Source organism: Drosophila persimilis, unplaced genomic scaffold (assembly GCF_003286085.1).
Source record: "Drosophila persimilis strain 14011-0111.01,24,50 unplaced genomic scaffold, DperRS2 tig00000000-arrow-pilon, whole genome shotgun sequence".
In the NCBI taxonomy this organism is placed as follows: Eukaryota; Metazoa; Arthropoda; class Insecta; order Diptera; family Drosophilidae; genus Drosophila; species Drosophila persimilis.
Genome location: NW_020825288.1, coordinates 24,633,535 through 24,651,735, shown reverse-complemented (window position 1 = coordinate 24,651,735; position 18,201 = coordinate 24,633,535). Strand labels below are relative to the sequence as shown.

Sequence of the window (18,201 nt, the reverse complement as noted above, 5' to 3'; positions counted from 1 at the left end):
AGTGTTAAGCTTGCTGTTGCAGGAGAGCGCATGTCAGGTTCCGCAGAGCAGGATATGGGGAGAGAGTGCAGAGAGAGTGAGGAGAGCAGAGCAACTGTGAAGCTGTCGCCCGTCTTGGACAAAGCTGTGCTTAGTCAAATTTCGGCAACAGAAACCTGGCTGCCAGAGCAACAACAACGAGAGCGAAAACGGGAACGAGAACGGGATGCGGCACAGACGGCACGACACGACACGACAGGACATGACACGACACGAAGCGTGGAAGCGAAACGAAGCGAATGCCGCTGCTCCTGCTGCTAAACATTTTCGCAGTCCTGGCAGCCGCCGAGGACTCGACTCCAACTGTAATCAGTTGTGTATAGGACACTCGGGTGCGCGCGTCGAACGGTTTCTTGTCGAATGCGAAGTGCAGTGGCTCCTGCTCCTGCTCCTGCTAACGTCAAACGGACTTGGAAGAACGGTGCGCGGTTCTTGCTCCTCTCCAGTTTGGGGGATTTGTGGTAAAACTTCTATCTTCTGTTGTTGCTGGGTCCTCGTCCTCCTGTTGTTAATCACAGCAGAAATTGTTGAAACGAATTAGCGAGAAAGCACCAAAAATAAAACCGAGGAGGAAGCCAAGGAAAAGCAAAGGAAATTTTCCAGCTACAGCTACAGCTGCTCTGCTGCTACTGCTGCCGCTGCGAGCGTCGCTGCGTCAACAGCGCTGCTGCTGCCGCTGCTGCTGCTGCGGGTGCTGCTGTGTCCGAGATAAAGGATATGCCCGGATCTAAAAGATACAGTTTTTCTTCTTCTGTTTCAATTTTTTTTTTTCGTGTTTTTTGCTCCTTGTCTTGTGCAGGCTGCTTGGCTTTCTTGCTGCGGAAAAGCAGAGCGGAACAGCAACAACAGCAACAGAAATACTAAAGCAATAATTTGTTTGGAGAATTCGTTCCGACGGCTGGCCAAAAATGTGGCATACAACTGAAGTGTGGCCCGAAGAAACTATGCAAATAAATTAATATGCCGAAATCATTAACAAATTAAAACGAAACACGCAAAAGCAAGAGCAAAATATACACGAGAATAAAAGGGAAACGAAACCCGAGAGTCAAGTGCTTCGAGGAGAGCTGTTTGCTGGCATGCTTTGAGGTTAATTCCACCCAAAAATCAGCCCCCCGCCGCCACCTGCCGCCTGCCGCCTGCCACCTCCAACCACCCAACCCTCTGGGTTCCCGGGTCCCCTGGCCTCTCGTCTCCGCCGTGTCTCGTCTCCCAGGTCCGGCTTTCGCCCACTTTCGTCTTCTTCGCTGCCGTCACCAGCTCCGCGTCAAAGGCATCAAAGGTAAATACACAAGGAGTGGAGTGGATGGCGAAACAAAGAATGAGCCGACGAAGCACATAGCTAACGGTAAACTTAAAGCTGGAGCAGAACTAACCTACAAAGTAAACAGTAAACAATACATACCACCGTTACGCTACAAATGCAAATGTGTGCACACCCACACATCCGCCATCCGCCATCCGCCGTCCGCCGTACCCATGCACACCCACATCCCACACATTCTTAAGAACTATAAACAACAACTCATTTAACTGAAGCCAGGGGGGGGGAGGGGGCATCCTGCCTGACGCTAAGAACTAAAAAAGAGAGGCAAAACGCATGCCTCCAAACGCGATTTGTATACAATTTTAATCGCATGCGATTTATTTGGGTAGGCGCCAAAGCCGCACACACAAACACACGCACAAACGGATTGTTGCACAAACATTCGCGCACACTCAAACAGACATAAACACACGCAAACAGGGCCAAACAAACATTCGCTCACCCGAAAGGATACTCTTACATGGGGAACGTGAAGAGATCGAACTGCTACTGAGCACAGTCAGCCCTATATGTATATGTTCAATATGTTTTTGAGAGTTTCAAAGAGTGTTTTCAGTGCCTCTGGTAAAGATTATTTCAGTTTAAACTGATCTATCACCGAATACGTTATATTTATACAAAATTCATATATATATTTTAAATCTATTGTAATTTAATGAATTTCATTTAATTTAACATTAAATTGTTATCTCACATTTGGGATTTATTTCCTTCTATTATATAAAACAGTTTTGGGTCATCGTCTGATATTTTTAACCATAGCGAGGGGGCCGGGGGTGGTGAACCTTGACAGCTCGTATAAATACATTATAATATATATGTATTTGGGAGCTGCATTTCTTTAATTGACATATTTGGAACGTGGGAAAAATAGCTCACAAGCTTCGAACAATGATTTTTGAGTCCTTAAGCAGCATCACAATATATTTACAACACCCTTTGAAATAAAGCTCAAGCGGAGGGTCTCCAAGAGTAGTCAGCACTCTGGCCGATTCCATTTAAGGTCATAAATAATTCAGATAATCCGCAGTTTTTTATTCACATTTCTGTATTCACATTCTCCCGTTTACATTCGGTTGCAATTTCCAGTCCATTTAATCCGACATAAGCATTTAGAACCAGCAAAACAAACCAAACCAAAGATATGTGCAACAAATAAACTTTACAGTAAGTCCTGACCAGATATGCATTTGCCATGCAGTTTGCCAATAAGCCAAATGTCAATTCCATTTAGATCTACATGCCGATTTTAAAAGCCAACTTATGCCAGCACTGATGTTGCCATTCGACAAGGGAAAGCAATTAGAAATTCCACACAAATGTGTGCCCGCAGACTTGTGAGAGTCAGTGTGTCTGTAGTCACAGGAGGAAGGAGGAAGGAGAAGGCAGGTATTTAGCTGTCATCTATTTATATAATACTTGACGCTCTTGGGCCTTAACTATTTTTAAGTGCTGTCCGCTAACAGGTTCTGCACTTGCACCTCCAACTGCAGTTGTGGGACAGAGAAACCCAGGGGGGAGGGGAAACCATGAAATAAAACGAAATGAACTTGCCTCATCCTCAAGAGGCAGGCATAGTGGGCGGCATGGATGGTTAAAAACACTTAACACAAAACTAAGCGACAATTGTTGTTTTGTGTGGCGTTTAAAAATAGCATCAAGGTGCGCTCTAGTTTCATTCACACACACACATACGCACGCACAGATACAGAGAAAGCCCACACAAAAGTGGCTGCTGTTGTCCTCTAAGTGGGCGAATGAGAGCAGGACAGCCAGGGACACAGAGCCTGGATGTATGCAACACGAAACTGTGAATGGAAATGCTAAAAATAAAAAAGGAGGGAAGCCACGCGACTAACCAGGGATCAATATGCCCTACTCGACGAGGATTCAGGGGAAATACTCGGAAGATAGGAATAACATTAGCTAGCCACCCACCAAGTCTTCCAGATAAGGTCACAGAACATTAACCTTGTCTAGAAAATAGTCTAAGAGAAGGTAAAAAAAGGTCAGCGCACACAAGCCACACGAAAATCGTCTGACTGTTGCCAAAAAAATGCGAGCCTTAGTTGTAAACCTGAATGGAACCCACGCCGTATACCATTCACTAGTTAGACAGCCAAACATTGTTCACAGAACCTTAAAATTGGCCAGGGAATAGTTTTAGCTGAAAGTAGGAATAGTAACACGAATTATTTGGACATCTGCAGAAGATCTAGAAATTATCAGACGTGAAAAGGGTATACGATAGAGTCCAGTCCCTCAAGAGGAAGTACGAGATTAATAAAAATATTAAGACTCGAATTTGTAATCTAACAGAAGCTTAACTTCCCCTCTTTGTAGGTAATCGTACTATCATCTAGACCTCACGATAAGGTCACGAAACCTTAACCTTGGTCAAAAATAGTTTTTGGCTGCAAAGCAAAGTTCACGACACGCACAGGTCGGTCCTAATGCCAAATGGCAGCCGTGAGGTGCAAAATGATTCAACGGCTTCGGCTATAAATTGCCTAATCACTTTAGGTGTTACATACACAGGTGCGTGGGCTATCGAATGACACAGGTGATTAAAGGCCGAATCGAATGATACTTGTACTCGTATTGTCCGCGTCTAAGTGAGTAATGAGTAATGGGCGTGACGGAGTTTTGTCTCTAGATGAATAATTAACCGACAAACTTTCGGCTTTAAACAAAGTAAATCCTTAAAGCAGCCATAACTCTCTCTCTCTCTCTGCCTACGAACATTGTCAGCCATCTTAATGGCATTTTAGATGTAGTTTTAAATGCTTATGCCTGGCCAAGGACATCACACATACTAGCCCTAGCATGAACATCAATTTGGAAACCATTACTGGTTAACTTATCAATGGGCAACTGCTGCTACATTTCCCCCCTGGTTAAGGCCATAAAACATACATGGATACACACGAATGCAACAGCTAGGAAAAAAGTAAACGTTTAACTTTCGAGCAACAACAAACTTGAAATTTATACGAGCATAGCCCAGCCACCAGATGTGTCTATAAAAGTTCCAAAACACCCATATACCCATTACACACAATATATATTTGACAGAGGCTTTTCGTTTTTCTTTTATATTTTTATCGCCAGCTGATAAGAGCAAAGTTTTCGTCCGAAAGTTGGCGCCTACAACCGTAACACGCATACGCCATGTGTTACACGTCCCCCCCCCCCCACACGAAAAAAAAATACATCGAAAATTGCACCAAAAGTTAAATGTCTTTGCTGGGAAATAGCTTGGTTAGAGTAAGCCATTCTACATTGGCCGCCTGAAATATGCAGGAATCATGCAATTAAGGCCTGTACTTTCCAAAAAAGAAAAATGGGGCAACTCTGCTTTGCAAGCAAAGATTTCTGGTAAAATTTCCCAAATTTTCCCAATGAGAGAGAAAATCCACAGTTACAGAGAAACGTATGCTGAAAACATGCAATTAACTTGAACAATCCTTTACCAAAAAAAAAACTGCTTACTGAAAGTGTGGCAACTCTGGCACCGCTCAGCACCCCGTACAACCACACGCACACACCCACATAGCGAACGAGTGGCTCTTATAAGCATTAATTACTGGCCCGAGCCGCCAAGTCAGCAGCAAACAACCAAACTTGAAGGACCACCAGCTGGAGGAAGAGTAGGAGGCAAATATTGCATACTTTTCGGGAATATACCCCGCAGTTTGTCCTGGGGACCCCATCCGGCCTCCACCATTTCGCGTTGTATGAGTTGCCAGAGTTGAATGTTTCTTTTTATTGCCATTGCCATTGCTTTTGTTGTAATTGTTGTCGGGCTTTTGTTTTTGCTCAATTTTTTATTATTCGGTCTCGGCCCTCATTGTTCTTGTTTTTCTTCATGTTCTTGTAGATGCTCCCCATTCCCATGTTCGTTGTGAACATAAAAATAAGCCGAGCAAAAACAAATGTTGAACAACCAGAGAAAAGTTAGTTTTGTAGTTGATTTTCCACAGAGAAAGAATTAACTTTTGGGCAAAACATACACCAAAAAATATGTAATTGGTTTTTGAATGTGGTGGCAGGGTAGAGGTTGGGGTGGGGGGCTTAAAACATTCTGCTGGAAAAGAGAATGAGGAGGGAAATACACATTCGTTGAATGCCAGTTAAAGATTATATGCTAGAAAGTTTTAAATACTTATTACTATAATACATGTGCATACATATGTATGATGATGATGCTTATCTACAATGAAAAACGGATTAGAAAGAAGCTGGGTTTCAGATAGTTACATTCCGTGTGAAAAAAAGGATTGAGAAACGATAGTACTACAAAAGTATTTATTGAGCAGAGAGATTAAAAAGGGCCCTGTTTGGCTCCTTCGAACTATAGTAGTATAGTAAACATCTTTAAATAGTTTAATGGCAATTAAATTCATAGAAATACTCGTACATATATTCTCGTTAAGTAGTAAATTAAATTAAATCGCCTAAGCCAATTTACTTTTTTCATCGCTATTCTTTTGCCGTTTTGCTTGGCGGAAATAAATTAGGGCAGCTCATAAATTAAATCAATTCAGGCAAAAAAATTGTTGTCCAGTCAACTTTTGTGGTTCGCATACACGCACAGAGGAAAATACTATATATATATATGCACAGTACCGAATATGTACGAGTATATGAATGTATTTGTAGATATCGCGGAATATTTATAGCTGGGGCAAAAATTCGCTAAGCTTTTGCCTTTGGCCAAGAAAGGGAACAACGAGAATGATTGTCTAAAAGTTGGCGCATATCGCCAAACCGGAAGTTCCGGGGGCCATAACGACTAGCGGGTAGTAGAGCCACCCGTTAGTGTTAGTGTGTGTGCGAGTGGGTGGGGGGCACAAGTCGCCAGTAGGACGACGTTCAATGGCGTTTTATTGTTGAGCATTTCGCACAGTTGAATACGAAATTTTGGAACATACTCGTACACCCGAGCAGTCCCTAAATCCACTCTGAAGCCTCCTTGCTTTTGTATAATTTTCATAGGAAACCCCCTCCTTGCTCTTGCTCTTGCTCATAGCCATACCCCGAAGTGCTTGCAACTATTTTGGCAGTTTTCTTGTTGGCTGGCCAACAATGAAGCCAGTTTCTTGTTGGCCATTGCCAGAAATAACTGCATTTTGTGCGCGGGAGTTACGAAAACTTTCTCTCTGCACGGAAATGCAATGGAAACTTTCGTACTATGGCTCCCCTCGGATTTTTGCATAGTCTCGTACCAGAATTTGCCCTGCCTTGGCCATAACTAAAGCTGAATTGCATTTTTAGTGACTCCTAACTGCTGTCAAATTAATGAACAACACAGTTGCCAGAGTTGAACTTTGATTGGGCCAGAGATAGCCAGTAATAAGCATCCGGTTTCGCTTTCACTCCATCCATCCTACATATCCCATTCCATGCCATTCCACTCAATGCAATGTGTGTGTCTGTGCAACTTGAGCTGATTGCTGACTTCCTCTAAGTGGCCCGACTCGACTCCTTGAAATGTATACAGCTAGGATCTTTGTTAAACATTTGTCAGACTTTAAGTGCAGCAATTGCTCATCTATGATTGCTACTTCATTTCGGTTAAGGCCACTTGAGCTGCTGCACTCTTGGCGGGATGTCGTTCGTAGAACACTTCAATGAAAGCAGGAAGATGCTTAAAAGTAAAAAGATACTGCACTTGATAAACAGACAAACTCTTTAAGAATGAAATAGTAGGGTTCCAGAACATTTCAATGTAAAAAATTTCCGAAGGAGCCCTCTGTCTGATTATATGCCTGCCCCATCACTTGAAGGGCCACAAAGAAGGGCGAAGGAAACGATGATACCACACAGGTGCCACCAATTACTTGTCGCGTGTCGGATGTGCGATTAAGGCATCAGCAGCGACTAATAATACTCGTAGTAGCTCTCGGGGAGCACCCATTCCCACTCCGCTTTGTTGATTTAAGATAGCCGAAAATGCCTTGCCGAAAATTGCTTTTCCCTCTTATGTTTAACTAAAAAATTATTGCAAACTGAGAGCGAGAACCATATGCCATGCCACACGCTGATCCGCTGCTTCTGCGGCTTTGGGGAGTCGTTTGTTATGGCTGCCGTGCGGCATGCCTCGCCTCGGCGGTGCCGGGCTTATCTGAGAGAGCTGCAAGGGGAGGGCGCTGTTTTTTGTGTAAGGAGAATCCCAGCTGGAAAATGCCCTCTTAAATTATCGCACGCTTTTCCATTAACAGCCAAAAACTAACTGCAAAAGGGGGGATTTTCATCAGCACTTTTAGCTTGATTTCCCCAAGCTCCAGCGCCGGTTCAAAGGCAAAGCCAAACGCAAACTAAAACTCAAAGTGAATGTCAAATGCCAGCCACTAAAAACTAATCTAATGCACCCGCTGTTCACACTCCATTAAAGATAATAAACTCTGGTCACACTCTACGGTATTTACGGAATGAATAACGACCGGGGAAGGAATTCCCTTCCCCTTCCCCGTGCCCTGCCTATCTTATAACTCTCTGATAGGCCATTTATCTATCTGTTGGCTGGCAGCCAAGATGGGCCCATATCTCAGATCTCTTGGCAATTGGCAGAAATCCTTTTGGCACAATTACCAACTTTAATTATGCGTCATACTGTCAAATCTAGATACAGATAATACTCATATGTACATGTGAGAAAGAAATCAAACAATCAGAAATAAATCAGGTCTAAAGACAAATTGTTTCCAGTTCCATCTATTCGAAGCTTTGTATATTGTTTATTAATCCTTTCTAGCAGTACAAGGGGCAATAGGCTCAAAACCAAAGACATTGTCGGTATAATTTAAGTAATAATTATTAGGATAACTGACAATTAAGACTGGTAATCACCCATACGACATGTTGTCAATATTGCATCAACTTTAGCTATGAAATTTGTCTTAATAGTCGTTTATTTCTTCAAATTAGTTTAATATTTCCCTCATTACACAACGCTTAGCCCAAAACACTATAATCATTAACTAATTCAAGCATAAGTCAATCAATCTTTTAGCCACAGCAACCTCTTTGTTGCAACTACAACAAAAATGCAGTTTCATTGTAAGCTCTCCGAATACGTACATACATATATCCAATTAAAGATAATCCCCTCTAATGTTGAGTGTTCCATGCAAGCATTATAAATCAATTAAGGTCGATCAATTTACCTGATGCAGATGCTGATGATGTCTAATGGCAAACAGAACATTATCTCAAATCCCCTTAGGGCTCGTGTCAACATCAGACATCTCGTCCTGGACTGCGAGAGAGGGAAACTGAGATGGAAAATCAACCCAGACAGGCAGGCCAATGCAAATGCACTTGCCATTTGCCATTTGCCATTTCGATTCGGTATGCGATATATGGCATGCATATATCTCTCCCGAGATTTGGTGGCTCATTATATTCCCATGCTTCGCTCCCCCCACTTTGTGGCCGGATTTGGTTCAGAACGAGATTGAAAAGTGTTGAGAGCCGTACATCATGTGTCGTCATCGCTTGCCTTGGCCAACGAAGGTTCGGTTGAGGAGCACCGCAACAGCACAGGAAAAAAAGAAAACCATGAAAAAATGACTATAATTGGCGTTGATTTATTGTCTTTGGTAGGCGCATCAAGATTGGGCGGTGACCTCGTGGTCGAGCCCGAAACAAGCCGTGCCAAAAATTCAATTGTTTGGTCCCCCACCGCCCTTATGAAAATTATATACTCGCCCACACACACACAGATATAGCATGGATATACCATCCGAAATTTAATAATGCTCTCAGAATTGAAGTAGAGCTGCGACTGCGACTGCGGCAGCGGCAGCGGCTTCTGTGGTTGCGTGTTGGTTCTGGCCAGGAGTTTCTATTTAGATATGGCTCAGGGTTCGGCTCGAGCATGGCACTCCTCTCATTGTGCCAGTCTGTCTGCTGTAGTCCATGAAAGTGGCATGAAAACAGCGGGAAATGACAATGCCACAGGCTTGGAGACACAAGCACCCAAACAGTGGGTCAAAGTTATTGGCAAAGAGTGGCATTTGGGTGGGAAATAGATGCACTATTGCTTTTTAAGGAATAGGATCAATTTGGGCATATGAATGCCGTTGACTTGCTGTAAGAATTCCCCATAAGCGAACGAGAATATCCATTTCAAATGACTTTGAATATAATTCTGTAATAAAATATAGCTGAATATTTGAATGCTCTTACTCGTTTCAAGATTGTAGGATTAATCGATCCAGAATTTAGTCCGAATTGACCTTTACCCAAAATATTATACAATGTACATTCATTCTTATGTTAAATATGTGTTATTTTATCTAAGATCTACAGCAAACCCTCTGGCATTATTCGTAAGCTGCACAATCCTCAACAGCCTTTACTCCCAACGCAAAATAATTTCACTTTCTGTAGGCTAAAATATAGGATGCACGATGTATATGTATGCAAATTCGTTTAGAGCCTTGCCTCATCAACAATGTCAAATATTATGCTGTGCAAATATCCAAGCCACTGTGGACAATTCCAGTTAGTATAGTGATAGAGAGGGAATAATGTTAGCAGATGGAGGAGGAGAAAGAGAAGGGGAACGAGGCCGGCCTGGCGTGCGTTCTTGTTTAGTTTTAGTTTTTTGTTCGAGTGGCATTGCATGACTGCATGCAAGCCGGCTCGGGACGGGCCGGGCCAAGCCTTGTCCTTGCCTCGATTGGCGGCTGCTGCCACTGCCACTGCTGTTGTCGTTGCCATTTAAAAGCTAACGTCCTGACATGCCACACACAACAGGACTCCCCGGGATACCCGCTCCATGAACAACACAATTAGACAAATGAATAAACATACAATGCTTGACAGTGGCATTGCCAGAAAATTTGCATATCCCATTTAATCCTACACTCCGCCTCCTCCCGATGGACTATCTGCCGCCTTAAGTGCATTTCTGTGTCATGCGAGTATTCGTAAATTTTGTGTTTGTGTCTCACAACAATTGGCAATCGGCTAATAAGCATTTTCGCATTGTAGCTTTATACTGTGACCTGATTTAATATTTAATTGCAGTTCGCCCTGGCATTGAATGCGTTTAGGTCCTGGATTGCCTGCACGGCCTGTGCTGCTATTTGTGGGTGTTCGTGCGCTCTTTGCCGGAAACACATGTCGTATACGTGATATTTGACAAACATTCCACAAGCACACACACTAAAGCCCTGGCCAAAACTGCCTTTGAATGCTAAACATATGTGCGGGTGTGTGAGCGGGTGCGGTGGTGTTAGAAGCGGGCTCTGACCATGCAGAGGCGTTGCTCCAACAGGACTTAAAATGTTGTGAAATGCATGCGGTTGCACAGCCCCGCTGCTCGGCGAATGCCACACAGATTTGTGCGAAATAGAGTCATGAAATTAGTTGGCTGCCACTCGAGCGTATAAGTATGACATTGCATTCGTTTTTATGGCTCCTCCACCTCCTCTCTTTCGGTTAAATGCAATTTATGCTAATGGCAGACCCACTTCCAGCACTCGCTTGAACCGGCTTAAAGAGCTCGGAGCTCTCGGCACTTCTCTTCCTTATGGCATTACGTCGGGTCTTAGGTTATTGATTCCAATCTTTAAGTTTTGGTTACACAAAAACTGCATAAATATGTAAGTCCTGCTCTGCCCCGATCATCATTTATTTATACATTCAATGTTCAACATGAATGAGCGGACAAGTCTATTTAAAAAGAAAACACAAAGGCCCTGGAGCAAACGAAAGTTTTCTGAGGAAATTTCTGTATAGAACTGAAGCGATTTATGTTTTTTTTCTGCCGGTAGTTGTTACAGAAAAAAATGAGCCATGGTTGATACTTTACAGATCAAAATTGAATAGAAGAAAAACATAGGTATTATCCCTCAAGTAAACTAAGAACAAGTCAGTGATGGAAATTTTGTATCATACAGAATTGGCACTCAATGTATGGTAAGTAATTGGCGGCAGATAACGCCAACAAGTACATCGAGCATTCGCATTCGAGTACGAGCCAAATATTGAATATTCCACTCATTAGAATGTGCTGATTCGTGCTATGGACAATGGATGGCCATTGTCATGTGCCCAAATTCAAACTTAAGTCAGTTGGCATGTGATACGCATCAGGAGAAGAGCAACCCGAAATTAAGACACCACCAAAACCCTTCAACGGCTTGCTCATCGGTACGGCATTAAAACCAGTTTTTCCAGTGCTTCTGATTGACATGGCGGCAAAAGGGTCGGACGGGTCAGCTAGGGTATGCAAAGTTTCATTGTTTTCAACAAAATTTGTACAACCAGGAAATGAGTGCAGCAATTTGCCCAGCAGGAAGCATAAGTGTGACTCAAAGGCGAAGAACCAGCAAAAAAAGAAAAAAGTAGTTAAGTGGGAAGTGAAAGCTGTGAAAAAAGGAACATAAATATGCTGCTTGGATTAAAACTGTCAAAGCTATTTCCGTTTCGCAGTGACCCCATTTTGGCTTATCTGGTGCTTAATCAATTCCAGCTGAAAAATAGCCGTGACGTCGGAAATGGAAACCCTTACCCTTCCCTACCCTACCCGACTCCAGCCTTTTTTCCACCGAATCGCAAACGCTCAACCATCGTCTCTCTCCCGACTGTCTGTGTGTGTGTGTAAGAGCAAATAGAATGGAAATGCAAAATGGAAATAGAGTGGAAATAGTTTGCAGCAAAAACTTTTTGACTTTTCGCTGATAAATATTGAAGGGCTGTTGAAATTTGTCAGAGTAAAACGACAAGGATGCGGACTTGAGTCGGAAAGAAATTGAATTTTCTAGGTTTATGGGATTACTTTCAAGCCAACGATTTAATAGGACAACAGAACTTGGAATGGATGTGTTTTCTGGGAAATTTTGACGAACGTTCTTCTACTGCAGCAAAACCCACTCGAGTTAGCATTAGCAATCCAATCCATTTAGCATTGTCTTGGCAATTCCCATTTCACTTACCAGTTTAAACTCAATTCAGAAGAGGATTTGCTAAGTGCTGCATTGGCATCGGTGCAAAGCAAACAAACAACCTGCCAGAGCGAACTGGCATTCAATTCATTTGCATGCAAAGTGCTCATTAATTTCGTCTGGGCAACAACCTAAGCCTGCCTTCCTACCTGCCCTGCAACGTGTGGCAGGTGAGTGCTGCAACTACGCCGAAGTGCGCGCATAACTCGATTCGCGCCTTTGATTTATGGTACGCAATAATAATCTCCATTTGCATGTTACTCGCCCGGCACTAGAGCCAGCCACAGACCTGACGGCAGTCAACAAGGCGTATACTCGATGTATATATAAAGCACACACACACACACATACCTGCTACGAGTTGCACTTCCGGCTGCTGCAAGGCGTCCTTCCACCATCACCACCTGATTTATGTAACCTTTCCCATACTCTGTTTTCCTCTCTTTCAGAAATGGTTGCCTCATTAGCGACTTAGCGGAACGCGCCATAAAGGAAACCGTAACCAAAAACCACCAAAAAAAATACAAAATAAAGAGGATACGCCGAAAGGGATTGACAGCCGCAACAACATCGTCTGCGCCCGTACCAGGAAAGAGAAGAAGGAGAACCCATAAAAAAAGGGACAAAGAAATTGAATACTCACCGGGTTTTGTGTGGCCTTGCCAGCGAATTTAAGCACCATGGGTTCGTTATGTGCCATCTAAAAACCTCTAACAGAGCACCTCAAATGCGAATTGATATTAAACCGTAAATCATAATTAACAAGAGTTAATTAAGCAACAACTGCAAAACCAAACCAATACCACGAACAAGTCAGAGCTGAAGTGGAAGTGGAAGAGGAAGTAGAAGTAGAAGTACAGCAAGAACAACCATGGCCTCACCACCAGAAAGCCCTATCGAGGAGGTGGTCTATGAGTTGGAACAAACACGAGTGCCTAAGCCCATACCCGTTGCCCTCGAGGATCTGTGCCGCCAAACGAAGTTCACCAAACAGGAAATCCGCGTCATGTACAGGGGATTCAAAACAGTAAGACATATATTTATTCTCAACTAATATCTCTTTTTGAAACGGTTTAAGTTTGCTTACAATGATTATAATTATTGGCAGATTGGGAATATCGTAGAAGTCTCGCTGATTATCGCCTTCGCAATGCCCCAAAAGAATCCTTTAAAATGTAAGACCCAAATACTGGTGACCGGCGAATGGCGTGCCAAAGAGAGTGTTGCCATAAATGGCCGCCCATTTTAATGCACACGCGTTTTGGGTTTCATTGCAAATGAATTGTCGTCGCTCTCTTTGTTTGCGTGTGTGGGTCCAGGCACTGATTCGACAGGACGTGGAGGAGAGCAAGCAGCACTTGCAATTGCAGCATTTGCGCGCTCATTCGGAAAAAGTTTCTATACGAGTAAAATACTCGTATATGTGGGTCAACAGGAGATGAGCATTGGGTCAAGTAAATGGATAGTTTGCCTTACTGCAGTGTGCCGTGCCCCTCTCTGATACTGATACTTACTTTGCGCCATTGATAGTTTGTCTTACTGATAGTTTGTCTTATTGATGGTTGGTTTTATTGATCGTTATTATGGCCGATGGCTGCCCTTATTGATGGCTCGCAGTTCGAGGTCGCTGCTGCGGTACTGTTTACTCAATTAACCTGGCGAAAATTGTTTACTTTGCGAATAGAAAACTTTGAAAGTGTAGAAAACTTTGTGAGCGAGCAGCTAAGGCTTCAAGGGGCCTTGTTTGATAATCTACTTAGGTCTGATACTCCGTAACTGTAGGATTACCAGGGGTAATTTCATTTAAAGTACATATTTAGCAAAATAAAACCACTCACTAACTGAATCACTAAGGATGACTAACTTATCAACGGATAGTTCTGAAGGCCTCGTGTCCAATTGAATTTTTCCACAATATAGTGGCAGAGCAGAAGATTGCTACTTATTCTCAAATTTCTTAAGGAATTTAAAGAAATAGGGCATTGCAGAGTCCTTCTATTACTAGTCCTTAATATTTTGCGTATCCTCTTTCATTACATTTGCTCTTTCTTTTTCCCTCATCCAAGCAGCTAAGCAAAACATTTTCATGGCGATTTTTCTTTTGCAGGAATGCCCCGAGGGCGTGGTGCACGAGGATTGTTTTAAGGATATTTACGCCAAATTCTTTCCACATGGCAGTAAGTATATGTATATATGTGTGTGTATATGCCCCACCACTCCCAGTGTATGCTTCTGCCACTCCATTCGATGTTGTCGCTGAGGTCTTATGCTTTGCCTTTTTATAGTTGCGCGTCATAAAGCGCCACTTAAGCGACCATTTCGCCTTTGCAGCAGCTGCGTCCGCAATACCCGGCTGTCAGAATACCGAATGCCCCCAAAAAAACCCCTAAAGCCCCACTGAAAAAGAATCTCCGACACGCCCATAATTGTGACATTTTTTTTTTGTTCTCTTTGCCTATTCCATTTATATAGATTCGAGTTTATACGCTCATTATGTGTTCAAGGCGTTCGATGTTAATTGCAATGGCGCCATTAGTTTTCGGGTAATTACCATCTCATTATAATGAAGTTTGCGCAATCTACATTTACGAGTATATGTTCATGTTCCTATTCATGCTGCACACATTGATGGTTATTAGGATTTACTGGTCACCTTGTCGACCCTGCTGCGCGGCTCTGTCTACGAGCGCCTCCGCTGGACATTCAAGCTCTACGACCTGAATGGCGATGGCCGGATCAGTCGCGGCGAGCTGAGCGAAATCATCTTGGCCATTCACGAGCTTATGGGCAGGAGACCACACCAGCCTGAGGACGATCGCAAAGCGAGGGATCAGGTGAGGACTCAAATCTAGTGATATGGCCCAAAGTGGTTCTCAATGGGGGACAAAGTGAAGACCAATCCGGTGTCACTCATTTGATAAATTGAAAGATATCTTAAATCATACAAGCAGGAAAAAAGCCATGAAATTGCAAGAGGAAAGTGCTTTCACTTACATGTTACCAATAATATGAAAATGTTATAAAATAAATAGATTAAGTATATCTCATAAATTTTAATATATTACGTATAATTATTTTGAATAGTACGGTCTTAATTTGACTATATTTGTATTTAAAATCCGAATATTTTATTTAACAAAAGAGTTCTGAAGATATAAGTACGCTCTATACCGAAGTATCGATCTCATAAGCATAAAGTTGGAACCACCAAAACTTAAGACCTTTACATGCAGTGGACTCCACCAACAATAATCCGGTTATAGAGGAATCCAGGGTCCCCTAAATCTCGGCATACAATTCTATTTGCATTTCGCAATCAGTGATAAGCTTTGGGCACGCCACACAAAGAGCTTCATTAAAATGCCGAGAGATGCAGAGCACAAATCCTTGTTTATCTAGACAGAGGCTTTATTCCTGCCACCTCTCTCTCTCACTCTCTCTCTGTCACAATTTCTGCGTCTCTGTCTGCATATCTCTCTATCGCTGTGGGCACAGTTTTGTGCGCTTCATTTTTTATGCAAGAGCCACACTTGACATAACATGCAGCATCCGCTGACGTTGGTCGCGGGCTCACAGTGCGTATGAGTAATTATAATTGTGGGGGAAAACAGTGGGGAAATTGCACCAGAGGGGTATTGAAAATGCATTGACAGCTCAACGATACTCAACGTATGGGAAAGAGGAAAGGCGAAGAGCGGATGCTTTCATGCGCGGAAACAGCGGCGGATATTTTACTTAATGACGCACGTCGCTCATGGCACGTTGCATGACCGTCCCCGCCTCCGCCCGCGCACTTATTGATAATGATGAAAAGTCGGGAAAATTAAAACGAAAGATTAAATCGAAAATTGATTTCTGTTTGCCAAAAGAGTAAATCCAGGCAAGAGGGAAAATAAACGTAATTTGTGTTTTTTTTTTACTTAAAGGTGGATCGTGTGTTTCGTAAGCTGGACTTGAATCAGGACGGCATCATAACGATAGAGGAGTTCTTGGAGGCCTGTCTGAAGGACGATTTGGTGACGCGCTCACTGCAGATGTTCGACAACGACCTTTGATGACAAGAGGACGGGCCAGTGTTGTTGACCACCTCGAAGACTATAGTATCGCTTATAGATCTATAAATGCAATAAACCAAAGCAAAGAAAAATCGGGGACGGAATCCTCCAAAAAAAAACATCTACTACCTATGACAAAAACACCAGTGAAATTGATGGCAAAAGAGGAAATGAAACATATTAATAATTAACATTAGTTTAGGCCAAATATCGAAAGAAGAAAAACTTTAAACTTTATGAGTGTGTTATTGTATAACTAGAAATGGATAAAAATGAAATACTTATGATGATAATGATGAAGCAGAATAGATCAGAATATGAATATGAATATGAAGAATATGTAATTTTTTGAGCATATTATGAATTTAATCCTGCCGTAAAAAGCGAATTGGTCTTATATGTATTTACTAAACATATATACCTACGATATTTGAATGTGTAAATGGACTTTATTTCAAGAAAAAAAAACTAAACTAAAAACTAAAAACTAAACCACCAAACCGCAATGATTGATTCGTTAATGGAATTGGTATAGCGATAAAAACCGAGAAACCGAGCTCTCAACACACGATTTACTTTACTCGATTTAAAAAAGCGATACAAAAGTCAGAGAAGAAACACTATAATATTTACACTAAACTAAAGGATAATACCAAAAAAATGATTTTGTTTTCCCCGAATTTTGTTGCCGCCTTGAACCCCTAAAACCCCCCTTCCTTTTGCAGTCAATTAAAGCCCTGAAATACGACAAGTGACAAATTGGATTCATTCAGCATGTGGGAAAATCTATTAAATTTCATTTTCCATTTACATAAATTGTACATTCATTTTTATGGCATCCAACTAATTGAATTTTCAATGCGCAACTTAATACAAAGAAGACAAAAACATATATACACGAGAGCACACATGATGAATATAATATAATGAGTAAAATATGTATGTATATTTATGCCTGGGTCCTGTGTGTGCCCGACCAACCACCGATATTTAAAAATAGCACTTGACAATTACAGTTTATTTAATATTTATACAAGGCCGTGCTGATTTTTTAATGTTAACTGCAATTCATAGCACGACTCTTCAATTATATTAAATTTTCATTCCATTGCCCATGCAATCACAAACATATGTACGAATACGAGTATATTTTTGTATAAGATCCCACGACTTACCGAGACCCGCACATTTTCCATTATTATTTCATCGTCCCATCAGCCAGCGAGTGGCAGGGCTGGCAGTAGTATTGGCTCCTAGGGCAGCCACAATTGTTGCCCATTGCAATGCACATGGATACAAAGGAATGATAGGAAAGACAGGTTTTTACACACCGTATTTTCATACTCAAACATTGAGTGCTTAATGGTACAGTACATGGTCAAGACAAGACAATCAATGTGGTTTGATATTTCCTATTTCCTCTTTTAGTTCTACGATTACACATCGTTCTTCCATTGTTGCTTCGAACAAAAAAAAAACATAAATCTATATAAATATATATGTACATTCATACAGGAATCTCAACTGAAGGGGAAAACGATAGAGAATTGGTCATATGAAATCATTTCAAGGGCTTTGGTCAGATCTACACAAATAAAGGACTCTAAAAAGTGTGCTTCAGTGTCAGGAATTGAAAGAATTATGATCTTATGATGACTTTCAATCACATTTCTTACTCGTTTTTATTCAAATGGTTTCAATCTAGACCTGACATTTCAACTATGCATATTCAGGTATTTTGTCGATCTTTACTTCATCTGAAATATATAAGGGTTTCATTTATCTGTATTAGTTTCAATTTAATTATTTCTTGATTCAT

At 41.9% G+C, this 18,201-nt stretch overlaps 1 protein-coding gene across 3 annotated transcripts; it reads left to right on the top strand.

The window, feature by feature from the left end:
* Nucleotides 1-394: 394 nt before the first annotated feature.
* LOC6591752 (Kv channel-interacting protein 1) lies at nucleotides 395-16,689 on the top strand. Of its 3 annotated transcripts, none has more exons than XM_026994819.1 (7): nucleotides 395-500; nucleotides 839-1,128; nucleotides 12,777-13,354; nucleotides 14,435-14,504; nucleotides 14,800-14,870; nucleotides 14,967-15,161; nucleotides 16,254-16,689. In XM_026994819.1, exons 3-7 carry the CDS (start codon nucleotides 13,199-13,201, stop codon nucleotides 16,380-16,382), a joined length of 621 nt encoding a protein of 206 aa, XP_026850620.1. In that variant the 5' UTR covers nucleotides 395-500; nucleotides 839-1,128; nucleotides 12,777-13,198; the 3' UTR covers nucleotides 16,383-16,689. The 3 variants fall into 3 exon arrangements, with proteins under 3 accessions (XP_026850620.1, XP_026850619.1, XP_002017413.1); XM_026994818.1 differs by having other exon boundaries at nucleotides 839-1,321; XM_002017377.2 differs by lacking the exons at nucleotides 395-500; nucleotides 839-1,128 and adding an exon at nucleotides 1,406-1,422.
* The last annotated feature ends 1,512 nt before the right edge of the window (nucleotides 16,690-18,201 follow it).

What these genes read in the sequence shown, in the direction of transcription:
- LOC6591752 (XM_026994819.1), top strand. Translation starts at nt 13,199, where the DNA reads ATGGCCTCACCACCAGAAAGCCCTATCGAGGAGGTGGTCTATGAGTTG. An exon ending in TGTACAGGGGATTCAAAACA is followed by an intron (nt 13,355 to 14,434) that starts GTAAGACATATA and finishes TTTCTTTTGCAG; the next exon opens with GAATGCCCCGAGGGCGTGGT. An exon ending in ATGGCGCCATTAGTTTTCGG is followed by an intron (nt 14,871 to 14,966) that starts GTAATTACCATC and finishes GATGGTTATTAG; the next exon opens with GATTTACTGGTCACCTTGTC.